This window comes from Cenococcum geophilum (assembly GCF_001692895.1).
Source record: "Cenococcum geophilum 1.58 unplaced genomic scaffold K441scaffold_3, whole genome shotgun sequence".
In the NCBI taxonomy this organism is placed as follows: Eukaryota; Fungi; Ascomycota; class Dothideomycetes; order Gloniales; family Gloniaceae; genus Cenococcum; species Cenococcum geophilum.
In genome coordinates, this window is record NW_027137561.1 from 1,173,153 (window position 1) to 1,200,081 (window position 26,929).

Consider the following 26,929-nt stretch of genomic DNA (forward strand, 5'->3'; position numbering starts at 1 on the left):
TATCTTATAACTGGCCAGTCTACCCCCTAGCAGTCTATATAAGAGTTTCCTCCTAGAGTTAGTACGCTTTTATACGGCTTAGGAGCCTTCCATAGCCTCTAGTTTTACGCCTCTCTTTATTATTTCCGCCGGTATGGGCATAAGCTGCCATTTATAAGGGTCGCAACTCCCGTCTTATATACCTACTAGCGTAATCCTATAAGGGCGTCGTGGCTGCATCCTATAATATAGCTAGGTATATCTTTTATAGCTAAGGCCTAGCCAAAGCCTCTCCCGCCTAAGTAACTCCTATTTACTCCTTAAGCGTACCTCACTGGTATACTACTCTAGCGAGCGAGCAGTCCTATCTATTAGTGCACTAATACGCGCATCTGTTCTCTTAAGCCGCGTAGTAGTCTCTCTGGCTAGGATGTAATCCTATCTGCCTACTAGGTGCACTAGGGGTCAGAGCCTAGCTAAGGGGTAAGGTCCCTAGAGCCAGCAGTAGCTACTACGCATTATGCCCCATAGGAGACTAGTAGTAATATAGGGGCGTGACACCCTATATACTGCTAACTCCCGTTTCGCGTTACCTATAAGGGTCTCCCTATAATAGGCTGACTGTGTCTTATAGAATAGGTTACTAACTAGGTCCCGCCAGGCGACCTACTTTACCCTATTCTACTAACCAAGCTTATATCCCCCCTTTTTATAAGCTGGCCTATGTCTCTAACTGTCGAGTCCTTGTCTGACTGGCCTGTGTTTCCCCTACAGCCTCCCCTATATGTATATGCATATGCGTATGCGTATGCGTTAGGTTGCGTGCACCACGCCTATTAAGACCCTCCTATGAGTCGCCTTTTGACGCCATGGGGCCGTCGAAGCTGGCCTGTGTTTCCACTACCTAGAGCTTTGCCCGTGTTTCCACCTCGTTGAGCCGTCTGGTCGCCGTCGCGTCGCCGTCACGTCTGTCGTCCAGGTCGCGCGCACCACGCCTATTAAGACCCTCTTCTGAGTCACCTGGGTGTGCCGGATACCAGATAGGCCCTAGTAGAGGGGCCTTAACGAGTTCTCTAGGCAGGGCCTTAACAAGTTCTTCGCGGTGGCCTTGGGGCCTTAACAAGTTTCGTACGAGGTATCTGCGACGCGTTAACCTTAACAAGTTCTTATAAAAAGAGGTTCCCTACGCCCTCGCCGCGTCCCTTTGCGATCTCAGAGCTAGTGCAAGCCCAAGGGTGTCCTGTTGTACGACTAGGACGCGTCCACGTCGACTAACTAGATGATAAGGCAAGTTTCGGGCCTGGCTACGAGCCAGGTAGTCGTACATCGGGTGGTTTTCGTATCCCAGTATCCCTTGATAGGCCTCCCTAGGTGGTAGAGCAGGAGCCTCAGCGGAGGCAGTAAGGCTCCTGGTGTTGTTGAGGGCGATGCTTTGGTACGCGTCGCGAGCTCAACACCACAGGACCGCGACGACAGCGCTGCATGCGCTGCGGCGGCTCCCTACCATCGCCTCTGCACTTAGCCATCAAAAGGAACGATTTCCTGATGATGTTTCCACCCGCGGCGACGTGGACGCGTGCAGTAGGGCTTCGCGGGCTTATTAAACTATATCTTATATATCCTAAATCTGTTTTTAGTAAGCGGTTATAGTTGGAAACTCCTATTGGGCTTTATTATTGTAGATATTAATATAGTAAGGCCGCCTAGTAGCTATACAGCTCCCGCTTTTGTATCCTTTAGGAAGTTAAGGTAGTGCCATTATTAAAGGGTTATAGCTGCCGTAGACGCCGGTAGATTTAAGAGGGCAGAGGATAGGGAGCGCGCTAGCGTTGTAGGCGCGCTGTTAACGTGATTTTTGACGTGGTAGATCTGCAAGGAAGATAGCAGACGGTATAGGATGGTTTGCTACTAACGCTGCTAGGTTGTTAGGTATTGGGTGCTGCTAATGTTGCTAGGTTGCTATGACGCTGGAGTACTGCATAAGGCTGTTGGATGTTAATTTGTATGCTAAGACGCGTACTAGGGGGTGGTTTGCTGCTAAGTTGCGTAGCTATGCTGGGGTATTGCGTAAAGTAGTTAGGTAGTTGGGTATTAGGTGCTATAAAAGCTGGTATACTATATATGGCTAGAGCGCTGCCGTAGTACTACTGGGGTAGCTGCTAAGGTAGCTGCTGGGGTACTGCCTAAGGGCTATTAGATGTTTGGTGCTGTTATGCTAGGGGTACAGCACTTAGTGAAGAGGTCGTACTGGGGGTTGATTTGTAGATTTGTAACTACTAGGTTATAGGATGCTGCCGGAGCTGCTAGTGTGGTTTTGCTGCTAGGTACTGGATTGCTGCTTGCGATTAAATGAAGCTACTAGGGCAGTAGTGAACCTTATTGCTCTATGGCCAACTGGTGGGGTTAACTATTAATTAATGTCGGTATTACCTAAGTGCACTTAATTGGCCTATTAATTGTAGATTTATCTGGTGTTTAATAGGTATAGAAAGTAGAGGATTATAAGGATCGCGGTGCCTAAGTAGGGGGCTGATTAGTTACTATAAAGATGACTAATTAAAGATACGACCGATAATACGTAACCACGTAACTTCTGTCTATATATTCCGATAAGTTATAATAGTTAATTTTAATTAGGAGGTAAGTTGTGTGGTAAAATAAGTGATTTAGGCTCGGTTGACTATATAACTTTATATTTTAAGTTAAGGCTGCCCTATACAGGGATTATGCATTAGCGCTTATAGTAGGCCGACCTTTTAGTGTGGCCTAGCCAACCTATAACTACTCTAGCAGCTACGGTTGGAACCCTATATAGGCCGTAACCCTTAATTGGATAATGTATATGAACTAGGTGTAACTTAGGTTGTAATCGGCTAATACTAAACGAAATTATTTTCTATGTATAACTGAAATCGCACTCGCGACTATATGCGTCCGAAACTCAGCTACGGAGAACTCCGTATTTGGTTTAATACTCTATAACAATCGCCTATAGAGCTAAATAAATGTAACTAGCTAAAAAAGTATAGTGTCGAACCGAATGGTTTAACTAGCTTAGTAACTAATATATATACATTCGTCCCTATTATTACCTAACAATATTTATTAAGTGTAAAAGTGTCCTAGTTAATTAGATTATATAATAATATAAGAGCCTTTAATAATACTAGCGTTATAGGCATTTATAGTATATTGTCTGGCGGATAAGGCACCTTATTAGCTCTTAAGACTATTAGTTAAGCCAGTGGCTTAGGTATTATAACGGCGCTATTGCACGTTACCTGCTAAATTCTGCTATATTCTACTAACCTATAATTAGCTCGCCCAAAGCTAGCGCCCTAGCGGCTTATTCTATATATTTGTTTACATTAGTCCTAGTAACCTCTTTTCCTTTTCCATAGCTTAGTATCTTTATAAGATAGCATTCTATAAGCTTTAGTTTAGAGGCATTTATATAAGCCGTTATACTACGCAGTAGGGGACGTTACCTAGTTTAATAGTATCTCCGGCCTATTTATCTATTCCCTTAGCAAATTCCCTATTATTAAATAGTACGATTAAGAGTAAGAACTCTATTAATTAAAGCTAACTCTAGAAGGTCTCTCTATAAGGTAGGTATAGGTAATAAAAACTAGTAGTAAGCAATACGGTAATAAACTGCCTAATAGTAAAAAGTTTAATAGAATATTCCGTTATAGTGTAAAAACGTAGCAAGTTAGCTTAGTTTAATTTCCCCCTATAACTAAAACCCTAGCCGTTATCTATACTAGAACGCTTTAAATAAAAATAAGGTAGTATTTAATAATAGAATATTCTAAAATTCCTTTACCTTATCTATATTTTTTATAAAGATTAATAAATTGCTATATGGAAGGGATGTAGCGAGTCTAGGTTTATATAGAAAATCTTAATAAGTAAATAAGTCGCAGCGCTTAAAATAGTAGTAATAGTTAACGTCATAACTGCGTCCAAACTAGATAGTATGGTGGTTACTATAGAAATACTACTTATTTATAACGTGCTAGGGGAAATTATACTAGAGTCTATTAATTATAAACATAATCTACTAGTAGGTAAAGAAGAGTTAAAAGTAGAAGTATTTATAACCTGAGTGCTTAATATAGATAAAGTTAGGAAGCCTTATTGCTTAGGGGTAAAAGCTAAAGCCAAAGATTTTAAAAGAGGAAGGACTAAAGGTACTAAGTAAGGAAAGATTAACTCTAATAATAGAGGAAGAGACGAAGATAATAAGGGAACTAGCGGCGAAGGCTCTCCCTATAATGCCTGCGAACACGCATTGCCTATATAAATTTACGGTAGTAAGTATAGCCCTTAGAGAATCTAAGGGATAGTCTTACTTTAAACTCCACTCTAAAATACCCTACTTTAAAGCCCTCTTTAAAGCGCCTTTACCATATTTAAATTATTAGAGGCGTAAATAAGAGTTTCCCCTCTTGGAAAGGGTATAAGATTTAGCGCCTTTAGCGCTTATATAACCGGGTTATATCCTTTATATATATCTAGGTAGATAATAGCTATTAAATTATCTATATAACAGCTTACCTAAATTTAATTATTTATAGAAAGAGCAGAAGAATTAGCTTAGAGATTAGCAATTAGTAGCGGCGAACCTTAAGGTATAACCGAAACGGATACTCTAACCCCTATTATCTTAACAGGAGAGTATAATATAGTATTCTCAATTTCTAGTGTTATTAATCTAGGTCTTAGAATTATTATTATTAATTTAAGTATGGTAGAAATAAAGGCCTTACTATATAATAATAACATTATCTTTTAAAGGAAAATCTTTAGGGACTATAAAATGGTAGTCTTAGTTAATATTATAATAATTAGTTACTATCCCCTCTTTACCCTTTCTAACCTAGGGGTAATTTCCCTTAAAGTTTTAAATTATAACCTATGTTATGCCTTAATTATAGGAGAATAAAAATTAATATAAACCGCTACTGTAAGCGGCTCCCTCTATTTAGTTTATAGTAGGGCCTATAGTATTTATAGAATTGAATAGTTTAATACTAAGTATTAGTAAATATATATTAAGTCTTACTACTAGTTTGCTATACTAGAAGGTAACGTTCTACCTAGCCTGCTATATAACTTCTAGTTTATTAGTAGCTTTATTATTACTAATATAGTACCCCTTATATAGGAAAGGCTGCTAGCTATAAATCCTAATCCTATTTATTAGTATTAGTAAATTTACCCCACCGGAAAGGCGGCGGATTACCTATAAAGAGGTGCAACTAAGTAAGATAAAAGATAGATAAAAGCGCTATAATAATGCTCGCTACTATAGTTAAAGCAATATAGTAAGAGTAAGGTAAAGGCAAAACTTAAAATTTATAGCTAGCCCACCTATATACGCTAATTATTTGTATTTAATATGGATATATAAAAGTAATAGCCACTATAAAATAGTTGGGCCTAAATATATTGCTAGTACTATACTAGCTCTAAGACTAGCGAGTTCGCGTACTAAGTAAGTCTTAAGATTGCGCCTGTTTGCTTAGTAACTTATTATATAATTAGCCCTAAGTAGAGGTAAGTTTTAGTTTTAGTTTAGGCTAAGTAATTAATTAATAAATATAGAGCAAGATTTTCTAGCTATAAAAGATTTATATTTTCTGCTCTAAAAAGCATATATTAAGCTATAATTAATTCTTATATTAAGGGTAACTAAACTTAGTAAGATGTTTAAGATAGTTCCGTAATAAAGATTAGTAAAGAAATATAGGACTAAACAATTGCTAAAGTATCCCGCTTACTAGTATGAAAGTAAAAGAGTTTTAGTATATAGATAGAGTAATATATTAGAATTCCCACCGTAAAAGAGTGTATTTTTATTATCGTTTAGGTTATTATATACGCCCATATAAATAGGTATGCCAGTAATATAGCTATAAGTTAGGTAGCCTAGGCCACTCTATATATATAGTTTATAGGGCTAAAAAGGGCAGGAGTTGGCTATATAATTAATATTTAATATATTATACCAAATTTTGCCTCCTACTAGAGTGTATTTAAATTAGGTAATAGGGGTAGAGTCTATAGTTATTTCCGTAATTAAGAGTTTTAATAATACGCCGCTATGACTAGGTACATAGTATGTTTTATTATAGATATTAGCGGGCTAAAGAGTAATTATATTAGACGAATAGTCCGCAGTAACTAACTAAAGGTAGACTTTAAATAAGTATTTATTGTAGATTTTAGCTTAAGCAGCTTATATAATAAGAGTAATAGCTAGGATAGTTACGAAAGCCACAGTAAGAAGTTATATTTTAAGTATTATTCCGCTAATAGAGTTAATATTCTATAGATTACTTTAAATTGTTCTTTATTAGGGTATAAAGATTAGGGCGTTATACTAAAAGGTTTTAGCATAAGGCCAGGTTATAATAGTTAATTTTTTTTACCCTTAGCCAAAAGTAATATATTACTGGTCTTATTGGTCTTATTAGTCTTACCCCACTATTATATAACCTCTTTATTAAAATTACGCGGAGTTATTTTCCTTAAAATATTAAATTTCTTTAGTAGGAGTTTTAGTAAGCATATTCTTGTCTTTCTATATTAGGATAGTTATAATTATCTTACTTACTTAAATCTTTATCCTCTTAAAGATCTAAATATATATATTATTATCCTTATCTAAAACACAACACTAAGGTAAGTCTGTTATCGTCGTATATAGGTTCGCATTTCTTAAATAGGCCATTAGGCCTTTTACTAGGCTAAAGATATACTAGAAACGCCTACTATAGCTTTATCTCCACCTTTATATAACTTAACCTCTACGCTATTATATTTTTCTAGAGATTCCTTAAATAATAAACTAGATAGAGATAAAGCCGGAATAGAGAATACTAGGAAGGATTTATAGGAGGATGTGTTACTAAATAAAGGCTAATATAAGCATTAAAAAGGAAGGTTAAAGAAGTAAATGGCGCTTAAATATTTATATAAACTCTCTATAAGTATAGTAATACACTTTAGAATCTAAATATTATGTTCTTTTATATACTATCTAACCTATAGCCTAGTACGTAGATATATTATCCCTTGCAACTATAAAATATATCCTATAATTATTAAACTAATTGGATTAAGTTAAGATGTTTTAATTATTATTTTATTAGTGCATAATTACTTAGTAGTAGGACGCTACCATTATAAGGGATAGTATACCCCTTCTAAAGGCAATAAGAAAATTAATAGATTTTCTTTATAGTGCTTGCTTACTTAGGACTATTTATACTAATATAGTATTAATTACTCTATTTAAAGCTAAATGATATACTAGCCAGTTAAATAGGAATTTTAGATACTTATAGGGTTTAATTTCGTCCTCTATTTGCTTATCTGTTTATAGATTGCACCTAATAGAATTATAAACCAACTAGAACAGCTCTAAACTCATTTAGCGGTGCTCTAAAATTCTCCCTGCCTATATAAAATTTAATTTCCTATACCTTATACTAATACGCCTACCTATTACCTTTAAAGGTTACTAGGATGTAGCGAATTAAGGATATTAGCTAAGATATAAGGCCGATTATTATTATTCTGCTAGTCTATGCTTTAAGGTATTTCTATAACTAGTAATAGATAATATTCTTTAAAGGTATACAGACGGGACACTTATTCTTATTATTATTAGGTCTATATCACTTATAAAAGGAATAAATGTAATAGTCTATAGACTATATAGATTCCCCTATGCTATAAATATCTTTATACTAAGCGCATATTTTAGATAATAAACTAGTTATAATTAATAGCGAAGAAGCCAGCTACTTCCCCCCTCTTTTATTACGGACAGTTATAATTAAAATTGCTCTTTCCAACTCTGCCTGGCTTATATCCTTTAAGAGTCCTATATAAAGTAGCTCTTTAAGCTAGCGTAATATAGTTAAGAAATTCCGGTTATTTATTAGGTTAAAGGCTAATATCTTAGCCTTATTATTAGCTATCCACGTAAGTAATTTAGTGTAAGTAGCATCATCTATAAGTATAAGTGCCTCTTTTTTATCTAAATTAGTATAGAGATAGGAGTATAAATTATAGTAAGTATTATGCTCTATATCTTTAAGAATAACTTTATAATAAACTATATTTAATTAATAATATAGGCGAAAGCGCGTATTTAGGTTATCGCAGCTATAAAACTCTTCTTTAAGGATATCTATTCTAGAGCTAGTAAAGATATATTTATTAGGTATTATATATAAAATTTATAAAAATAGAAGAAGTATACTTTAATATCTTAGCGATTAACCAATAAGTTAGGTCTTTTATAGTAAATCTACTTTTTAAAGTAAGTAGTAATTCTAAGGAAGCGGTTACGTAAAGCCCTTAATTTTTAGAGAGGAGTATTTTATTAGTGTAATGGGTATTTCTAGGTACCTAAAGCATTGGTATAAGCGAGGTCGACGGCTAGGACTGCTGGTTATAATATTATTGTATATATCTAAATAGGTTTAAGTATATACTAGCGGATATGCTTTATAGAGACTAGGAATATCTTTGCGATAATTAAACGCGTATATATATCCTAAGAATTATATAGTTATATATTAGCCTAAGGATATTCTAAAACTGTAGTAGTTATCCGCTCTACTATAAAACTTACTATAAAATCTAAATCTAAATTATATTTTCTCTTATATACCATCTTATCTATATCTAGGCTGTATAGATATATTAACGTAAATTATTACTTTAAGTTAATAAGGAACTAATTATTTCTTCTTTATACTAGCTTATATACTTAAGATCCTCTATATTAATACTATAACAGTATTAGGGCGCGTTACCTACTAAATCTTACTAAATTCTGCCAAATTCTGCCGACCCTAACGTCTGCTAACTAATTAGGATTTTTTATACTGGGTATAGAAAATCGCTATTAGCTTACTTACTATTTAGCACCTTAGCGACCCCTTTATATTTATATTAACCCCTAAAGGCCTTCCTCCTCTTCTTCTTTTTAGCTTAGTATCTTTATATAGTAGCAATCTATAAGCTTCGTCTTAGAGGTATTTATATAAGCCCGTTATAAATACAGTCTTTTATAATTACTATTAAAGGATATACTAGCTATTTAAGTAGGAATCTACTTAAAGACTATACTTTATGGAATCGTAAATTAACTGGAAGAGAGTTAAAAACTTTAAGATTATCTATAAATATATTACCGAAATAACTTTCTAATACCTGCGCCTTATACTAATACATTAGCCCGTCCTCTTTAAAAGTACTAAGGCGTAATAAATTAAATTATTTAGCTAAGAGATAATGCTAAGTACTATTATACGTGTAGGCTTAATTACTATAAGGTAATCTAACAATTAATAAAAGATAATGTTTTTTAGAGGTATATAAATTAGATACTTATTTTTATCTAACTTATATTATTAATAGACGATATAAACCTTATAATTTATAATCTATTAAGTTTCCCCTAGAGAATATATATCTTTACAGCCACCGTATTATTTAAATAATGGATTAACCGCAACTAAACACGGATAATAATAACGACTTAGATTCCGTATTTTAAGAATTATAGTTGCTTTTTCTAACTCCTACTTACTTATATAGTTAAGGACTCTTATATAACGTAACTCTTTAAGCTAGAAAATTAAAGTTATAAGCTATTAACTAGGTATTAGGTTAAGGGTTAATATAATCTTTTTATTAGTTATACCTATAAGCAGTTCATTATAAATAGCATCGTCTATAAGTATAAGCGTATCTTTTTAATCTGTATCGCTATAGAGGCGGGAGTATAAATTGCAGTAGATATTAGATTGTATTGTATTAAGAGCACTTTTATAGTAAGTTGTATCTAATTAATAATATAGGGTAAGGCGCGTTTTAGGATTATCGCAACTATAAAACTGTTTTTAAAGGATATCCATTCTATAATTGCGGAAGATATATTTACTAGGTATTGCTAGTAAAATTTATAAAAATAAAAGAAGTATGCTTTATATAGGTAATTATCTTTACAATTTATTAATAAATTAGGTCCTTTATAGTAAATCTACTTTTTAGGTTAAGTAGTAATTTTTTAAAAGTAATTATATAAGGCTACTAATTTTTAAAGGGAAGCATTTCCTTAATATAATAGGTATTTCTAGAGGCCTAAAGTGGCTTTAGTAATTGGTTAGTAGTAGCTATTAATAGTTATAGGCGTACGCGTAGTTAATAGTCTTTAAAAGATAGCTAGGGAAGAAAGGGTTAAGAGGTTTACTATTAGGCGTTCTCTGCACTGCTAATTATAATATCCTTAACTAAGGATCCCTAACTCTAACTCCATATTTTAGCGCTCCTATCCCCTCTAATTATATTATACCCTATAGCAGTTTCTAAATTCTCTCCTAAGGTCTAATATAACCTTAAATAATTAAATATAATATCTAAATAAGTTTTATATTTAAGAAATTAGAATAAGTTATAACATTATATATATATCTATTATTATCCTCCCTATTATCTCCCTCCCTCCTTCCGCTACTACTACCCTACTTACTATAGATATGGGTTCTATCTAAAGCTATACTATACCTGGCCTTTTACTGCTTAGTAACTATAATACTGCCTTAAATAATATATACAACTAATAGTTTTTATTTAGCATTAATAAATGCGCTAGAGGGTCTTCCCTCGTTTATAATAATATTATCTCCCTAAAGGTTAACTAAATAGTGCTAACTTACGATAGCTAGATAGCTATAATAGGTTTCTAATTTTGGTTTAATGGGACCTTATTAAGTAAGAATTTCTATACTATTTATTTTGCCTACACCTAAGAGCCAGAGACTCTCTGTAATATAAAAAACCAAGCGGTTATTATATAGAAAGTTTAGATAAAGCTTAATACTCTGGGATATATAGTGTAAATATATATACTAAGTGCTAAGAGCTAGCCTATCTGCCTTTAAATGTCTAGGTATTAATTATTAGTCTATTATTTTGTCCTATATCCCTTTAATATAACCTACCTATAATTTAAATCTTTAAATGGATTGTATAATATAAATGGAGTATAATTATTGCTAAAAACCTATAAGAAGGGTTAATATATTCCTATTCCTTCTAATACTACCTCTAAGAAAACTGCACAGATTTAAACACGTCTGCACTAAATATATAATTCCTGGACACCCCCCTCCTACTTCCTTTTTAAAGCTACGCTTTTAGTATTAGTAGTACCTATTAATATATAAAACCCTTAGAGATTAAAAGGGTAACTTATATCTAAAGTTAAGAATAGCGTAAAGAGGGTTAATAAGATTATAATTATAATATAATATAGAGCTCCTAAGTAATATCCACTAACCTCCCCCCTCTCCGCCTTAGTATAATTGGGGAGGTATTTAGTTTTAAATAGTAAAAAATAAGATAGAGACCACATATTAGGAAATAGAGGTTCCTTTATAGGCAAGGCGCGCTCGCTTTCCTACCCCAGTTTAGCTAAGACCTAACCTCAACCTCAACTATAAAAGGCCTTCTTCCTCGCTACTTTTGCCCTTATGCTCTATCTCCTCTTTTCTTTCCCACTACCGTGCTACCTTAGACTCTAGCTATCAGCTATAAGGCATTTTCCATCCCCTTAGCGTCTATGCAGGTGCTCTACCTACCTTCCCTAATCTCTATATATTTTATACTAACGATAACCCAGCGCTATAACTTCTTAGCCCTTTTTATAGGACGTATTATACTCTCCTAGTATTAACGCGTGCTTCGGTCCTACTATATTCCTCCTCTCTTCTCTCCTCTCTCCTCTCCTCCCGCCTACGTCCCCTACCAATTAGTGCACTGGAACGATATTTCCGTTTATTCCCTTCTTTACCTCTACCTCTAGCAATATCTTAGGCGTAACTACAGTGTACAACTTAATCCCTATCAGAATAGTTATAAATAGCTATAAGGCTATGCCGAGAACTACCTAGCAATGGATTATATGGGTTATAGCTACTGCGAGCTACGGGACGCGTTAGGCATTATCGCATTATAGCGTTATAATAAAGGCAAAGCCGGACGCTAAAGTGGGTCCTTAGCGAAACTATAGGCTAATGCCAATTACTTAGCTTGGTTAAAGCTGCGCCGCTAAAAACTAAACGCCTTTACCCTCCTTAGCGCCTTTTTAACCTAGACCTAGACCTTACTTTTCCCTAATAATTAGAGGATTATATTATAATTAGAGAAGCCGCCGGGCTTTAGTCTAATTTAGCCCCTTATTTAGCTAAGGAGGTATAGGTTATACGGAAATATCCCTTATATAAACCTAAGACTTATAAGGCAAAATCTAGAGATAAACGGCCCATCCAGTAGCACAGCCTAGCTTCTAGTAGAGTTAGTATTATAATCTTACTCTTAGCTGACAAATACTAGAGGAAAATTCGCGCATTTAATCTCCTAATAGAGACGGACTTTATATAGTGGCTGCATTAGCTAAAAGGGCGTAGTGGGATGGATATAGGCGTAATCACCTAATCTACTCGCGCTATCTACCCCTTTATGTTGTTTATAATATCTAGCTATAGGTAAGGGTAAAAGTAAGGCTTTTACGCATATTTAGGAGGCTAAATAGCGGCTATAAGCTCTATAAAGTGCAATTAAGGAAGTTCCTTAGATCCCAGGGAGAGATTTAAAGATACCCTTATTACTTAGAGTGTCTTTTAATACTTACAGTAGAATTATAGCACGCCCTTTACCTGCTTAATGCTAGGAATTATAGTCTCGCGGAGGATCTAGCGCGGAGAATCCAGCTCTTTAGTATAATTAGGTTAGAAAACGGACACATTAGCGCTAGCCCTAACCCTAAGAAATAAGGATAAAAAATATACTTTACCACTAACCTCCTTAATAAGGAGGCTTAGTGCGATACCCCTATTAGAGGTAGAATATACTAGCTTAGTTAGTTAGGTCTTAATCGCAGTTTCCTAATAGGCATTAATCTTATAATAGAGTTTAAGCCTATATAAACCTTTATACATTATAAACGGTAATTGCTAATAGAGCATAGATTATATATTTTAATTCGCTATTAAGCTAGTAGGGTTATTTTAGTGTAGATGCTGCAGATATAAGCTAGTAGCGAAGAGGGGACTAGTATAGACTTAAAAGCCTAGCGTGACCCGTCCTTTAGGGCTATTAGAAAAGTATAAGGTAATAACAACTCTAATAATAATAGCAGCAGCAACGGTGGCATCTTCTTAACCCCTTCGTTTTTATTTAGAAATTTCACTTAATAATATTATTTCTATACTACACCCCCTAAAAAACTAAGGGCTTCTTAGTATTATATAATTACAGCTTCTAAAGTAAATATAAGTAATATACCTAAAAAGAGGAGGATAAAAAAGGGGAGAGTACCTCGCTTTCCTTTAAGAGATAATCCTATAAAATATTTAGGCTGGTTACGCTTAGGCAAGTTATTCCATATTACCTTTTTTAAATATTCTACCTAATAAGGCACCCGCAGATCCTAAGGCTTTTAACGAGTATAAAGATATTTATAAAAATAAAAGTAATAGCTAAGACGCTAGAGGAAGCAATTAAGGTAATTTAGTAATTATCTCCTCCCTTTTTTCCTAATAACTATAAATATGTCTAACGGCCAGTAGCGAATCTAATATTTATTAAAGATAATACAGCCGACCTAGACTTAGAACCTAAAGCCGAAGGTAATAAAGCTAGCAATACTAGCAATAAAGCTAATAAAGTTAGCGATTAACTAGCATCTTATAAGTTGGATATATACTTCCCCCCTATATAACGGCCTTGCTTAATAATTATTAGGTAATAGAAATAACCGCAGTAATAAGAACAACAAGGATAAGGAGCTACCTTCTTTAGAGGAGCTAGAAGATCTCTTTAGCGTATCTACATATAACCATCTTAAACCTACGGCAGAAAACGTTAATAAAATAGATAGCCTAGCTAAGGGAATTAATATTATAACTATCCCCTAGGCTATATAGAAGTTAGAGACCTATATAGTAACTAGCTAAGACTTCTTAATAGCCAATAATACGGATAATATTAGTAAGTTATAGATTTTAAAATATTATTACTATAACCTAATAACTATAATATATAGACAATCCGCTTATTAGGGAGGAGGGTAATTATAAGAAAGGGAATACGGGAGGCAAATTATCCTTTATACTAAGGAAGCAGAAGCTTAATTAGCTTAAGCGGAATAATATTACTAATTATAATTCTAATAACCCTACTAAAGAGAGTAGTGGGGGTGGTAAGGGCGGTAAGGGTAGTAATAGTCCACGTCCCTAGAAGCAACAAAGGCCACCTACCTATCGCGAAGACTTATCTTCTAGCCCCCCTATCTCTCCTATCCTCAACCTCAACTCTTAATACCTATAAGTTGACTAGTAAGCGGTATCCACTCCACGGCTCGCTAGCCCTTCGCTTTAGAAGCCTACCCTTCTCTACGGCATTAAACTACCATATAACGAGGCTAGCAGTTATATTTATAATAAGGGCGAGGATAGTAATAGCAATAGCGTCACCAATAACTAGAGCGACGTTTTAAACCTAAAGCCTACTATAAAGCGCCATACCCGGGCTAAAAATAATAAAAATAATAAAATAAACTGAGATAATAAATAGGAGATTAACAATATTCTAGGGGAAAGAATAACTAAGTTAGGGCGCAAATATAAAGTGGCTTAGAAGCCAACCTAGGTTTATAAAAGTAGGCTTTCAAATTCCAAAGATACCCTTAAGTCTTACTAAAGACACGTCCGGCATGCTAAGGTTAAATCACTATAGGCATACTTTATAAAAGTAAAGGGCAGAGCTGCCGTGCGTAAGGGACGGCGGTAATACTTTAGAATATCCTTATTCTCAAATAGTGCACTTTTTTAGCTTAGAGGTCTATTTCTAGTTTAGCATTCTTATCCTTAGTACATTTAGCAGGAGTATCTTATAATTGCCAGTTTAATAGATTTAAATTCTTTACATACTCTAGGGGAGACTATACTCTTTCCTAGATTTATATAACTAGGCGCTTATAGACACCTATATACACAACTTAGCTATATTTATAACTTCCATATATACACAAATCTCCTATATATACTTTAAGAAGCCTTCTAGTACTCCCACAAACAATCAATTATATCCTATATAGTGGTAATAACTTAATATATAAAGTCTTTAGGTGGTACACTAGGAACAATAAAAAGTCCTATTAATAGTACTATTAGCAGTTAAGTTGCAACAGTATTAGCTACACAAGAGCTTATATAAAGGATTTAGAGACCAATTTTACCACTTTTACATTTTTTTAAGAATCTAAATATTTCCGAAGATCGGTTTAACTAGGAAATCTTACGCCATAGATAGCTCTCTAATGCCTTAATATCTTTATAGTATTATTTACCTCTTTTTCTAATCCCGGATGCAAAAACTAATTAATTAAAAGGGCTAATTCATTAAATGCAGCTTTAAACGCAGCTATTAAAGGTTTATAATTAGTTTTAGGTACACCATAGTTAAAAATAACGCAGGCTTATCCTACTACTCTTATAATTAAATACTATATAAGTTTAGTGTCTACGTTAATGTTAGTAAAGCTAGGTATATACTTACAGAACGCCCGGATTAGCTCTATATCTATATTACCAGTATTAGACTAATAAGAGTTAAGCAGAGCTAAAGTAATAATAATAAGAATTTAAACCAGGGGCGAGACTAAAGACGTTAATATTGGAGCGGAAGAGGCCATAAGTGCATCTAAAAAGGTATTACTACAACTCTAAAGTAGGGTATATACATTTAAGATACTTTCTTAGCCAATCTAGAGTTCCTCTAGTCTACATAACATTATTACCCAAATAGCTTCCACTATAACCATTTATCTCTTCCTATATATCTTTCGCAGTATATCTACAGCCTTAATAATAATAGGTGCAAATAAGATACATAAAGCCGTAAGAACTAAGGCTCTTAGTAGATAAAGAGTTGCTTTTAAACTCTAGCCATTCCTTAAGATCGCAAGAGATTAAATAATTAGACTAGTTAAGGCTCTAAAGTATAAGGACGTTTTACTAGTAACTATATTATCTTTACTAGATCTGCGGATTAGGTTAGCTAGATTAAATTAATCTACTACAGGGCAAAAAATAATAAAGATAACCCTATATATAGAAGAAAAGGGGCCAGTCTACTAGGCGGAAGAGACGGTAATAATAGTAGTGCCCTTCTTTTAGCTTAGAGGTCTATTTCTTATTATATATTCCATTTCTAGCTTAATCTATTTATAGCGCATTCCTATTAGGGCTGTATAAAAAGGTCCATAAGAGTATCACTTTTTTAAGGGCGGTAAGTAAGAGCCACTTATTACTACTTATAACGCTACAGACAATAGAGAATGCAAGACTAAAACTACGTTTATAACTTTAGCCTAATTTAAATTACATAACACAGCTAAAACTAAGCGGTAGTTCGAATAATATAAAGTTAGGTATTAATAATTAATTAACTTATATATATAACGTAAAGGCGCATAAACTGGCTGCAGTTAATTTACCTTATAAATAAAAACAAGCCACAAAAATCCAATCCTTAGAAATATTTTAGTTAGTAGAGGGGCTATATATATCTAGTAACTCCAATCCCCTAAACTACGGCCAATGTACAGCTAAAATGCGCATTATAGCGGACGCCTTACCCGTTATTTAGCTAGTAGCCTAATTATATATATAATATTCTACGCTAGAAGGCTTTAATAATAGGGTAAAGTAAATCCGGCCGCAGCTTAGCCCGCAAGGTAGCCGCTTAGCAATTCTTTTATATAAGCATGCGCCATTAAAATATATAATATTGCGGACGCCTTACCTATTCCGCTGCCAATAGGCCGATATATTTACGTGACATTCACTATGCTAGAAAAAGCTAAGTAGGGTAACAGTATTTTTCGGCGGCGTAAAATAAGCGGCTACCTACCTAAATAATTCTCGCTAATAAACGTCCTATTAAGCACCAACATCTAAGCGGTTATACACTTTATTATCTTAACGATATATTTTTATTTCTATAAGTCCTTCCTTCTACCTTACTAAGCGCCTATAGCACAGTCTTATTAAGGTCACAGTACGCTTAAACTTACGGCCCTCTACACTTTCCTACCTACTCTATTCGCTGCGACCTATAAGTTATAGGTAAATATTAATAGCTACCCTATCCTTAGCTATAAGTAGGCTAATAGGTCTTTACGCGAATTATAGCCTTCTTAGCTAACTTAGTGCGTTATCCACTAGAAGCCTTCCGTACACCTAACTTTAATACCTATTATCCTTCCTCCCTTACACCGCGCGCCTTTAGTCATATATTAGGTAACCTTCCTTAACTTTATACAGATATAAAGCACTCTAGGGTTATAAAATTTAAACACGTTACAGCTAAAGTAAGTACTAAAATAGACCATTTTATCCACTGTATATCATTTTCAGCTACTAATATTATATTAGAAATAGTAGCTCTTACTTTATAAAAGCGTATACTTAAATTAAGCCATCTAACCAAAATACCATCGCCATCTATTAAGCCCTCTCTTCATAAACTAAGTTATAGCCAAGTCATAGAGGACCTAAAAAGGACATATATTCGGGCTAAAGGAATTTCCTTAATATTAAGTAGATCTACGCCGGACGCCTAATATACTATTAGAAGTCCTTAACTATATCCAAAGAGGTATATAGATATTTAAACTCTTTTAATGCCTATTTAAAGCTAACCTATAATTACCCCTAGACTAAAGCAAAAGCTCTTAATAGAGAGGCGGAATATATAAAAACGAAGCTATTTAATAGAGTGGATAAAAATAGAACGATAATAGGTCGGGGTAAATTAATCCAAATCTATAATCCTAAAGAAGATATAAGCTCCCCACCTTACTAGGTATATAAAGACCCCTCTAAAGACATAATATATAACGTTCCTACTAGGTATAAGGTTTACATTATAGGAGCTACTATAAAGTTTACCTAGGCACTAGCTAGAATTTCTTAATTAACTGCATTCCTTTCTTCTAACCAACTAATAAATTTATAGAGATATCTTAGCTTCGGTTTTAAGGGGCTAATATATTTAGGCAGTTAGTCATTAATCCTATACCAAGGTTACGTTTCTATTTCCATTATTAGCTGCTTTAAACAGTATCAGAAATAGGGTCGCCTAAGAGTGGGATTAGGTTAATTAGTGCTTCCAAGTATCTATATTTAATTTCTATAGTAAATATTATTAACTAGGTTATATAAATAACAAGCGTTCCTTCTTACTTACACCTACCTACCACTATTACACCTCTATCTTGGCTATAAGCTTTAATTTTTAGCTAATTAGTTTTAGTGCATAACCGTATAAATAACGCTTAACGTACCCTACAATGACTTTTCGGCTTACTAGCTCTTATTACGCTTACGCTTTCTATATTATTTTAAAATATAAGCAATCTAGGGGCCTAAAGAGATTAGCTTTATCTACCTATAGAATTAGATTACGCACTATCTAGATATAGTATCTTATAATCCTTAGCAAAAGCCTTAAGAGTTAAGGAACTAAAGGAATCCTTACTCTCCTTAATATAATTAAGGAGGCTAACTCTATCCTCTTAGTTATGCTAGCTATTCTTTATTTTCCTAAACTAGTAGCGTATAACATAACTAATCTAGGGCTATAATAGCGCAAAACGTTATATAAGAACTCCTAATAGACCTTAAACGCGCGATCTATTTACGGTTTAGTTAGAATCTTAATAGTAGTATTAATATGCTTAGAAGCTCGGTTATCTAGGCAATCCCTAATCTTTAGCTTCTTAGCCGTCTTATGGAGTTTTTTATAATATCTGTCATTCCCATTAGAATAACCTAAAGGTAGTTACAGCTATTACTTCCCAATCTTGGCTTCTAATAACGCTATTATATCGCAACTTTGCTAAAAAAAAGTCTCTAACTCTACATTCGTTACTCCTATATATCCTTCTCGCCAAAGAAAGCTATCCCTTTATTTTATATAAATAGTAATATAGGAAATCTCCATCTCATAGGTAGCTTAAAATTTCTTTAGAGATACTGGTTAGTAGTTATAAAGATTAGGTAGTAGCTAAAAGAAGGGTACAAATTTTAAATTTAGGGTTATAGAAGCAAGAAATATTTTAAAAAATTTAAAATTTTATAAAAAAGTACAGAATTTAATAAAGTGCTATAAATATTCTAAGACATTAGTTATACAGCTAATAAAACACCCTACTTACGCATAAAGCAGGGGAATTAGGCCCTAACTGTTTCGCCAACACGTTATAGCCTTGCTAGCAGCTTAACATTTATTACTCCGCTATATTCTTTACTACAGCAGATTACATCCCCTCTCTTTGCATAAAGCGTAATATAGGGAAACTCTACTAAGTAGAGTAAGTAGGTAGCAGATAAGTTATAAGAATTAGTGCGTAAATAGTAGCTAAAAATACCTTAATTCTTAAGAAGTTTCGGCCTAAGTTTAAAAATTTTTTAAATTTTTTTAAAATTTTGGCAATTTTTAGGAATTTTAGAAATTTTAGGTAAGTTTTAAAAAGTTAGTCTAAGTTTTAGCTAAGAACCCCAGCGCTAACATAAATAGGGTTTACCGCTTTAGCGCTTATACCTAGCGTATATACTCTTTACTTTAATTAAGACATCCACCTAGCACCTATATATTAATTAGAGCAGTCGCATCTCTTTTCGCCTTAGTCTAGTAGTTAGAGCTAAGATTCTATATACAAGCCAGCGACGTCTCTATAGCCTAGGCAGGAACATCCCTAGCGGCTTTTCTTAAGTTAAGCTCTCCACTATATCGGAACGATATTAATATATATAATCTAATATATTCTAGCGTTAATAAGGGAAGGCATTACATAGCTGGAAGAGGGGTATAGTAAAGATTTATCTACCTAGGCAACCAAATTTTAAGCAGGTCTACAGAATTTATACAGCCTAGATAGGTAACGGGGTCCTAATTATATTCCTTCCCGTATTATTTCCAGTTTAAACAACATTAGATAGCTATAAGCCTCTACTATATATATAACTGCGTGTCTATTACATCTCCTCTATATCACTTTAGTGCTAAAACTAAGATACCGAATACAAGCCACGGCTTTATTTCTGCAGTTACGGCGAAATTATACACCTTTACTTAGTTAAGTTCTATGCTATATTAAAAGTAATATTAATATAGCGTCTCCTAGGATAAATAGGGGGAAGTATTTATATAGCATAAAGCGGGTTCTAGTAAATATTCGCGGCATAATAATAGCTTAGGTCCTATTAAAGGGTATAAAAAAAGGCGGATCTTTTAAAGAAATAATACTATCTACACTTAGCTCCTTACTCTAATTTTCCTCTAGATACCAGTACCGTTAACCTCCTTTAGCTACTTCTCTAATCTTATATTTTGAATTAGCTCTACCCTTTAAGCAATATATAGACTATATTAAAGACCCTAAACACTCCTCTAGGCAGCCCTACTCTATTACCAGCTTAGTAGCCCCTTATTATCTAGTATGCTCTATAATTCCTAGAGCTGCTAAAGGTAGCTATAGCAATAAATACGTTGTCTACCTCTACCTCTACCCTAGGAGGCCCAGTTATTAAGCCACTAGCCCTAAAAAACCCTAAAACTAAAGCGATACCATAAGCCTCTAGGTTAAAGTATAAGACGGTAAACAAAGTATATATCTTTATAGGCGTGCGTATATAGTCCTACTAATACTATTTCTTTATAGTTAGGATAAGAAAGCTTATTAGTATAAGATTACTAAGCCAGTGGCCCTAATAGGAGAGGTTAATAAACTAGACTAATACGTGTTTGTTAATCGTATTCAAATTAATAGGCATAACATTTTTTATAAGTGCCTTTAATTACTAAAAATGAATTATAGATAAGAAAACTAAAGACTTTATATCTTATATTAATGTTAAGTCTAAGGGGTTACAAGACGTTCTAAGGAAGATCTTTAAAGATGTCCGCAAAATCTACCTAAGAGAGGATAAGCCTTTAGTACAGAAAATCTCCGCTATTAAAACTTACCGGCTTATACTACGCATAGGTTAAGCAGAACGTCCTATATAATTTTCTCCCGGAACTAGAATTATATTAAAGTAGCATAAACATTAACTCTAAGAATAAAGCATATTTAGAACATCTAGACCTTTTAATTAGCTTTATTAAAACTACCTATATATCTATAACCAAATGCCTTAAACCCCTTCTTAAGAACTATAAAATTACGTATAATCTACTCTGGGCTCTCTTTAAGCCAAACTTAGAGGTTTATACTACCTATCTTAGTACTAGCGAACTAAGATGCGTTAAGTATAATTATAGTAAGGAGAAAGTAAGACTAGATAGAGCTAAGTACTTCTATCTAGACTATCGCTACTTTAATTTCAATATGAAAGTGTTTAGAGAAGCCGCCCTTAAGCTTACTATTAAGAAGTTCCGCGGAACGAAACAGATAGACTTCCTTTAGGTATTTCCTCTAAAGTACTACCGAAAATTAAGCGAGATTAGAGCATGGCTAATTGGATATAGTCAAATGTTTAATAACTTAAGAGGCGTCTACTACCGCTAGTATTAAGGGACTGCCTTTTATAAGGATAAAGACGGTAATAGGATTAAAGTCTCTGTTAAGAGTCAAATTATAGTTAATACGGCGTATTTCCGGCAAATTAACCCTAATTACGCTAGACTATAAATTAATAAGTTGCCGGAAGCACTAGACTTATAGGCCATCTATAATTCCACAGGGAGCTTAAATATAAGGAAAGACTAAATTAAGAGGATAGATATAGATCTAACTAAAATAAAGGATTAAGATTTCCTAATTAGCAGCCTAACTATACTAGGTTTTAGTCTAGGTGACAAGCTCTAGCGTATATTATCTTTATTTATACATAAGCGGCATTTACTAACGCGTTATAGTTAAGTTTATAGTTGCTAATATTAGCAATATTATATAGAACCCTTCTTCCTTTAATAACCTTAGGATTCCTACTTAGTAGAAGGAGATTATTTAAGCTTTTAGTAAAACCTACTTATCTCGGGACTTTCACCCTATTTTAGATGACTTTATATTAGGCAAAGGGCGCGGACTCATTACCCTCCTATAGTATATTACTATACCCTCTCTTATAATATTAGTCACACCATTATCTACTAAGATAGGTAAATTAGTGGGCCGCCTAGTGTTAGTAAGACCTTAATAGCAGAGGCGATATTAGAATACCTTAGAAAACCACTTTATGTCGTACATCTCTATTCCCTTATAATTGCGGCTCTTTCTAACTAAGTAGATCTCTACTAGAGAATTAGGCACGACCGCGGATGCACTTAAGAAGAGGCTTTCTTATATCTTTAAGATAGTAACTTACTAGAAAGCCACTCTACTCCTTAATAAGGCGGACGTGTTTATGGAATAGCGTGCTACTAATAATATCTATTACAATGCCCTTATTTATATATTCTTGCATAAGCTTAAATACTATAAAGAAATCTTATTTCTTATAACTAACTAGGTGTTACGGGACGGGGCAGTGGCTATAAGATATATATATTCGAGGAGTCTACAAGACGTTACGCGATCGATCGTAAGGGTCAAGGGCGTAAGGAGGTGATATACCTACGCGTAGCTGATATAAGCTGTACGTAAGGTATACGCGAGAGCACGGGGCTCTCCTATAGAGGCCCCTGCGGTAAGGTTCCGTAACACTACCCCCCCTCCTATAGAGGCGGAGCTCCGGCGACGCTGTAGTTACTATATATATGTAGAAGGAACACTTAGGGTATAGAAAAGAAGAAAGGGGGGTATTGCTAAAGGCTTGAAACAACGTTATATAATAAGGCTTGGCATTTAAGAATCCGACTAATTAGATAACTTTAACCGCCGGTTAAAGTTCCTAGATATCTTAACGATATTCCGGTCACGTAATCGCACTTTACCGCAATCTAACGGCAATTTAACGGCAATTTGCCCCTATGTGGTAATGTACAACGGTTTAACTCTATAAGGGCTCTTATAGAGGATTAGGTATAAAATCTCTGCTTAGGCCCGGTTTCTATAGGTTCGCGTAGTAAAAGTCGCTGATTAGATCCTTTATATTTTCAAAGTCTTCCCATAGTTACCATTCTGGCTAATCTATATCGAATCCTGTGTATATAGCTCTATAGTAGAGCCGTCGTCCTCTGCCTTTGCCAAAGTATTTAGAGTTGATAATTCGTTTAACGGTCTACTCCTTGTGGTTCTTGTCTTCGTTCTTGTCTCGGATTAGTACTAGTGGGGGTTCGGGCTATATCTGCCCCGGTAAGGGGTTAGGCTGGTAAAGGTATAGTAGCCATAGGTGAAATACAGGCCATATCCCGCGGGTGGCTAGGGTAGGCAGAAGCTCTAGCTTATATACGGCTCCCCTATTAATGACTCGTTTAATTAGGTAGAGGCCGAGGTTCTTATAATTAAGTGACTTTATAGGCCTCTGCGTAGAGATATTACGTGTATTTAGCCATACCTAGTCGCCAACACGCATCTCCAGTGGTGGCGTTCTATAACGGTTGGCAAAGTAGGCCTGCTTTACTTAAGCCTAGGCCATTTCTCCCTTATAGTAGTTAAGTAGATTTTTTATACGGTCTGTATGCTAGTCGGTAAGTAGCATCTTAAGGCGTTTTCTATATGGCAGTTTTTTATCAATAGGTTCTAGTGGTTCTATGCCGGATTGGGGGTAATATCCCTTGTTTACAAAGAATGGGGTAAGTCCTATAGTAGTTAAGACGTAGTTATTCGCTGCGAATTTACCTAGTAGGAGGTAATCTACCCAGTTATCTTAACTATAGGCGACTACCTATCGTAGGTACGCTTTTATGCTAGTATTAGCGTTTTCCGGTTGCCTAGTAGTTTTATAGTAGAAGGATATAGATATCTTAATAAAGATGCTAAGGCGTTAATAGATTTGTCTCCATATATTAGAGCCGAACTATATGCCTTAGTCGGACGTAATTAAGTTAGGTAACCTATGTAATCGGTAGATTTCGCGGAGAAAGGTGTTAGTGACGTTGCTAACGGCTACGCCTTTAGTTGGGACGTAGTGGCGCTCTTTTATAAGTCGGTATATTATTATAAGGATATTCTTATAGGTATAGCCATGTCGCTTATAGGGTAGTAGGTTAATAACGAAATTTATGGCGATATCTGCCTATCGTTATATAGGTACTGGTAGAGGGTACAGTAGTCCTTGGTACTTTATATTAAAGGCCTTAGCGCGCTTATAACCGTAGTAGGCGCCTATAAAACGTTTAACTAAGTCTATCATTTTAGGCTAGAAGTAGTATTGGCTAAGAAGCTTATAGGTTCCTTCTTTGCCTAGATAGCCGCTTAATTGGAGGTTATAGGCTATTTAGATTAGTTGCTGTTATAGATTTTCTGAGTTAGGGATAAATAAACGGCCTCTATAATAGAGCCTGTTCTCTTTTACTTTTAAGGCTGCTATATTAATCTGGCCTAAGCTTTAGAGTTTAGTTAGCAGTATACGGGCGCTGGCGGTCTTTACGGTAATAAGTTAATATAGTAATAGGTTAATAGAGGTGTTATATGCCGTAGTAATAAGCTCGTTAATTTTGGGAGGTAATTTTAGTTCTATAGTGTGGAGCTGAGGTATAGTTGGCTCTATTGTAGGTAGTATACCTAGGGCTAAATTCCGTGCTTTTAAAATTATCTATTGTTAGAACTAGTTATAGGGGTTATCTTTAGACTAAGGAAGGTCTTATAAGCGGCGTGTTAGGCTATTAGGCTTAGTACCTTATACTCCTAGCCTGTATGCGATTTTAAAGTTAAAACTAGAAAGGAACTCGTTCTAGCGTGCTTAGCGTTAGTTTAGCTGTTTTATAGTTATAAAGTACTTAAGGTTGCGATAATCCGTAAGGACTTTAGTTAGCTAGTTAGGTTCTGCTAAGGAGAGTTCTAGTTAGAATTTCTTAAATGCTTATATAATCGCGAGAAGTTCCTTATTATAGATCTCGTAGTTATATTCTTATAGTGTAAGCTTAGACGAATAGAATGCGACTAGGTAGAGGAGACCGTCGTTACCTATCTAGGAGAGGATGCCTGCGTTAACGTGGTTTAAGGAGTTAGTCTTAAGATAGAGTTATCGTCCTAGTATAAAGTGAGCTAGGATGGGTGCTTTGGTAAAAGCATTTTTAAGGTTTTAGAACGCCTTTTTATATTTAGGCGTTTAGATAAAATATAGATATATTTTTCTTCCTTTTACGGAAAGGCCCTTCATTCGCATTATTGCTGTAAGTGGTACTACAATATCCAAGAAGTTATATATAAATTTTTAATAGAAGTTAGCGAAACCAAGGAAAGCTTATACGTCTTTAATACAGTTAGGGGTTTGCTATTTAGTAATTATACATACCTTTTTAGGGTCCATACGGACACCCTTAGTAGTAATAATTAGTTTAAGGTATTTTACTTCTATAACTAAGAATTTGTATTTCTTTAAATTAATATAAAGTCCTACGTCCCTAAGGCGCTGTAGGACCTTTTAAACGTGCTTAGTATGCTTAGAAGGGTTATTACTATAAATAAGTATATCGTCCAGGTACGCAGAGTAGAAGTTATTAAGGTAGTCCTATAAGGCGTTATTAATATAGCTTTAGAAGCTACCTAGGCCGTTATATACGCTAAAGGGTATAATGGTATATTTAAATTGGCCAAAGCGCGATGCAAATGCGGTTTTCTATTTATTACCTTTTCGTATTTAGAGGCGGTTAAAGGCGGCGATAATATCGAGCTTGGTATAGATTTTGGCTTAGCTAAGCCGCTTAAGAGTCTTATATATAAGCGGTACGGGGTATTAGTTCTTAATTGTGATAATATTAAGTCCTTTATAGTTAATATAGAATTAAATACCTCCTTCTGGCTTTTTAGTAAGGAGGATAGGGGCGGCTACTAGGGATATACTAGGGCGAATAAACCCTTTATTAAGGTGTTCGTCGATATACTTTTTAACAACTAGAAGTTCATCTTTTAATATTAGGTAGGGTCTCTTATAGGGTAGTGTTTTTCCTTATTTAATATTAATGGTATAGTTATTAGGTTAATATGGGGGGAGTATATCTACGCTCTTTTATAAGCACATATTAATAAAGTTATAGTACCTCTTAGGGAGGAGCTTGCGGAGTTCCTTATTGGTAAGTCCTTTTTTAAGCTTTATAAACTTCTTAAAGTCTAAAGGTAAAAGTCCATAGAGTTTTACAGGGGCATTGTTTTCTAGGAGGTTAACTATATCTATCCTGTTACTATAGAGGACGTAGTCCTATTCTTTATTAAGCTTATATAGTTATAATTAGGAGGCTACAGTAACGGTCTAGCCTTTCCTACGTGCTATGCGGTAGAAGGCCGCGGTACTTACGTAGTAGTAGTTAGTTATAGGTAGGGTAATAAGGGGTTTCTTAGGTTAGTATCTTAGGGAGTAGATAGAGGCGGCTAGGCCATATCCTAGGCAGGTCTCTCTATAGTATTTAGAGTTAAAGGTTACTTCTCTCTTTTTCTAGTTAATGGCGGGGTTGTATTATTTAAGCCAGTTTATTCTAAGGATAATAGGGTAGTTAGCAAGTAGTATAATATAGGCCTAGAGTTCTTCTTGGTGCCTATTTATATCTAGGTAGAGTTATACTATATAGGTAATCTTTTATGCGGTATAACTACCGTTAGCGAGTTATAGGGCGCGGGCTTTAGTAAGGGGTAAGGTAGGTAGGTTATAAGTACGTATAAATTGGGTATTTATAAATTTATTAGTAGCTCTGCAATTAATTATAGAACGGCTTTTATATTGTTTTTTAGTAGTAGTTCCTATTACGG

At 34.5% G+C, this 26,929-nt stretch overlaps 1 protein-coding gene across 1 annotated transcript; it reads left to right on the top strand.

Annotated features, from left to right (window-relative positions):
* Nucleotides 1-1,414: 1,414 nt before the first annotated feature.
* K441DRAFT_651786 (uncharacterized protein) lies at nt 1,415-25,556 on the top strand (the record flags this gene model as incomplete). Its single annotated transcript, XM_067647250.1, is given in 4 exon segments — nt 1,415-1,448; nt 1,460-1,577; nt 11,365-11,373; nt 25,530-25,556. Coding segments are annotated over 4 exon segments (171 nt in total), but the record flags the coding sequence as incomplete, so codon positions are not given.
* Between the last annotated feature and the right edge of the window lie 1,373 nt (nt 25,557-26,929).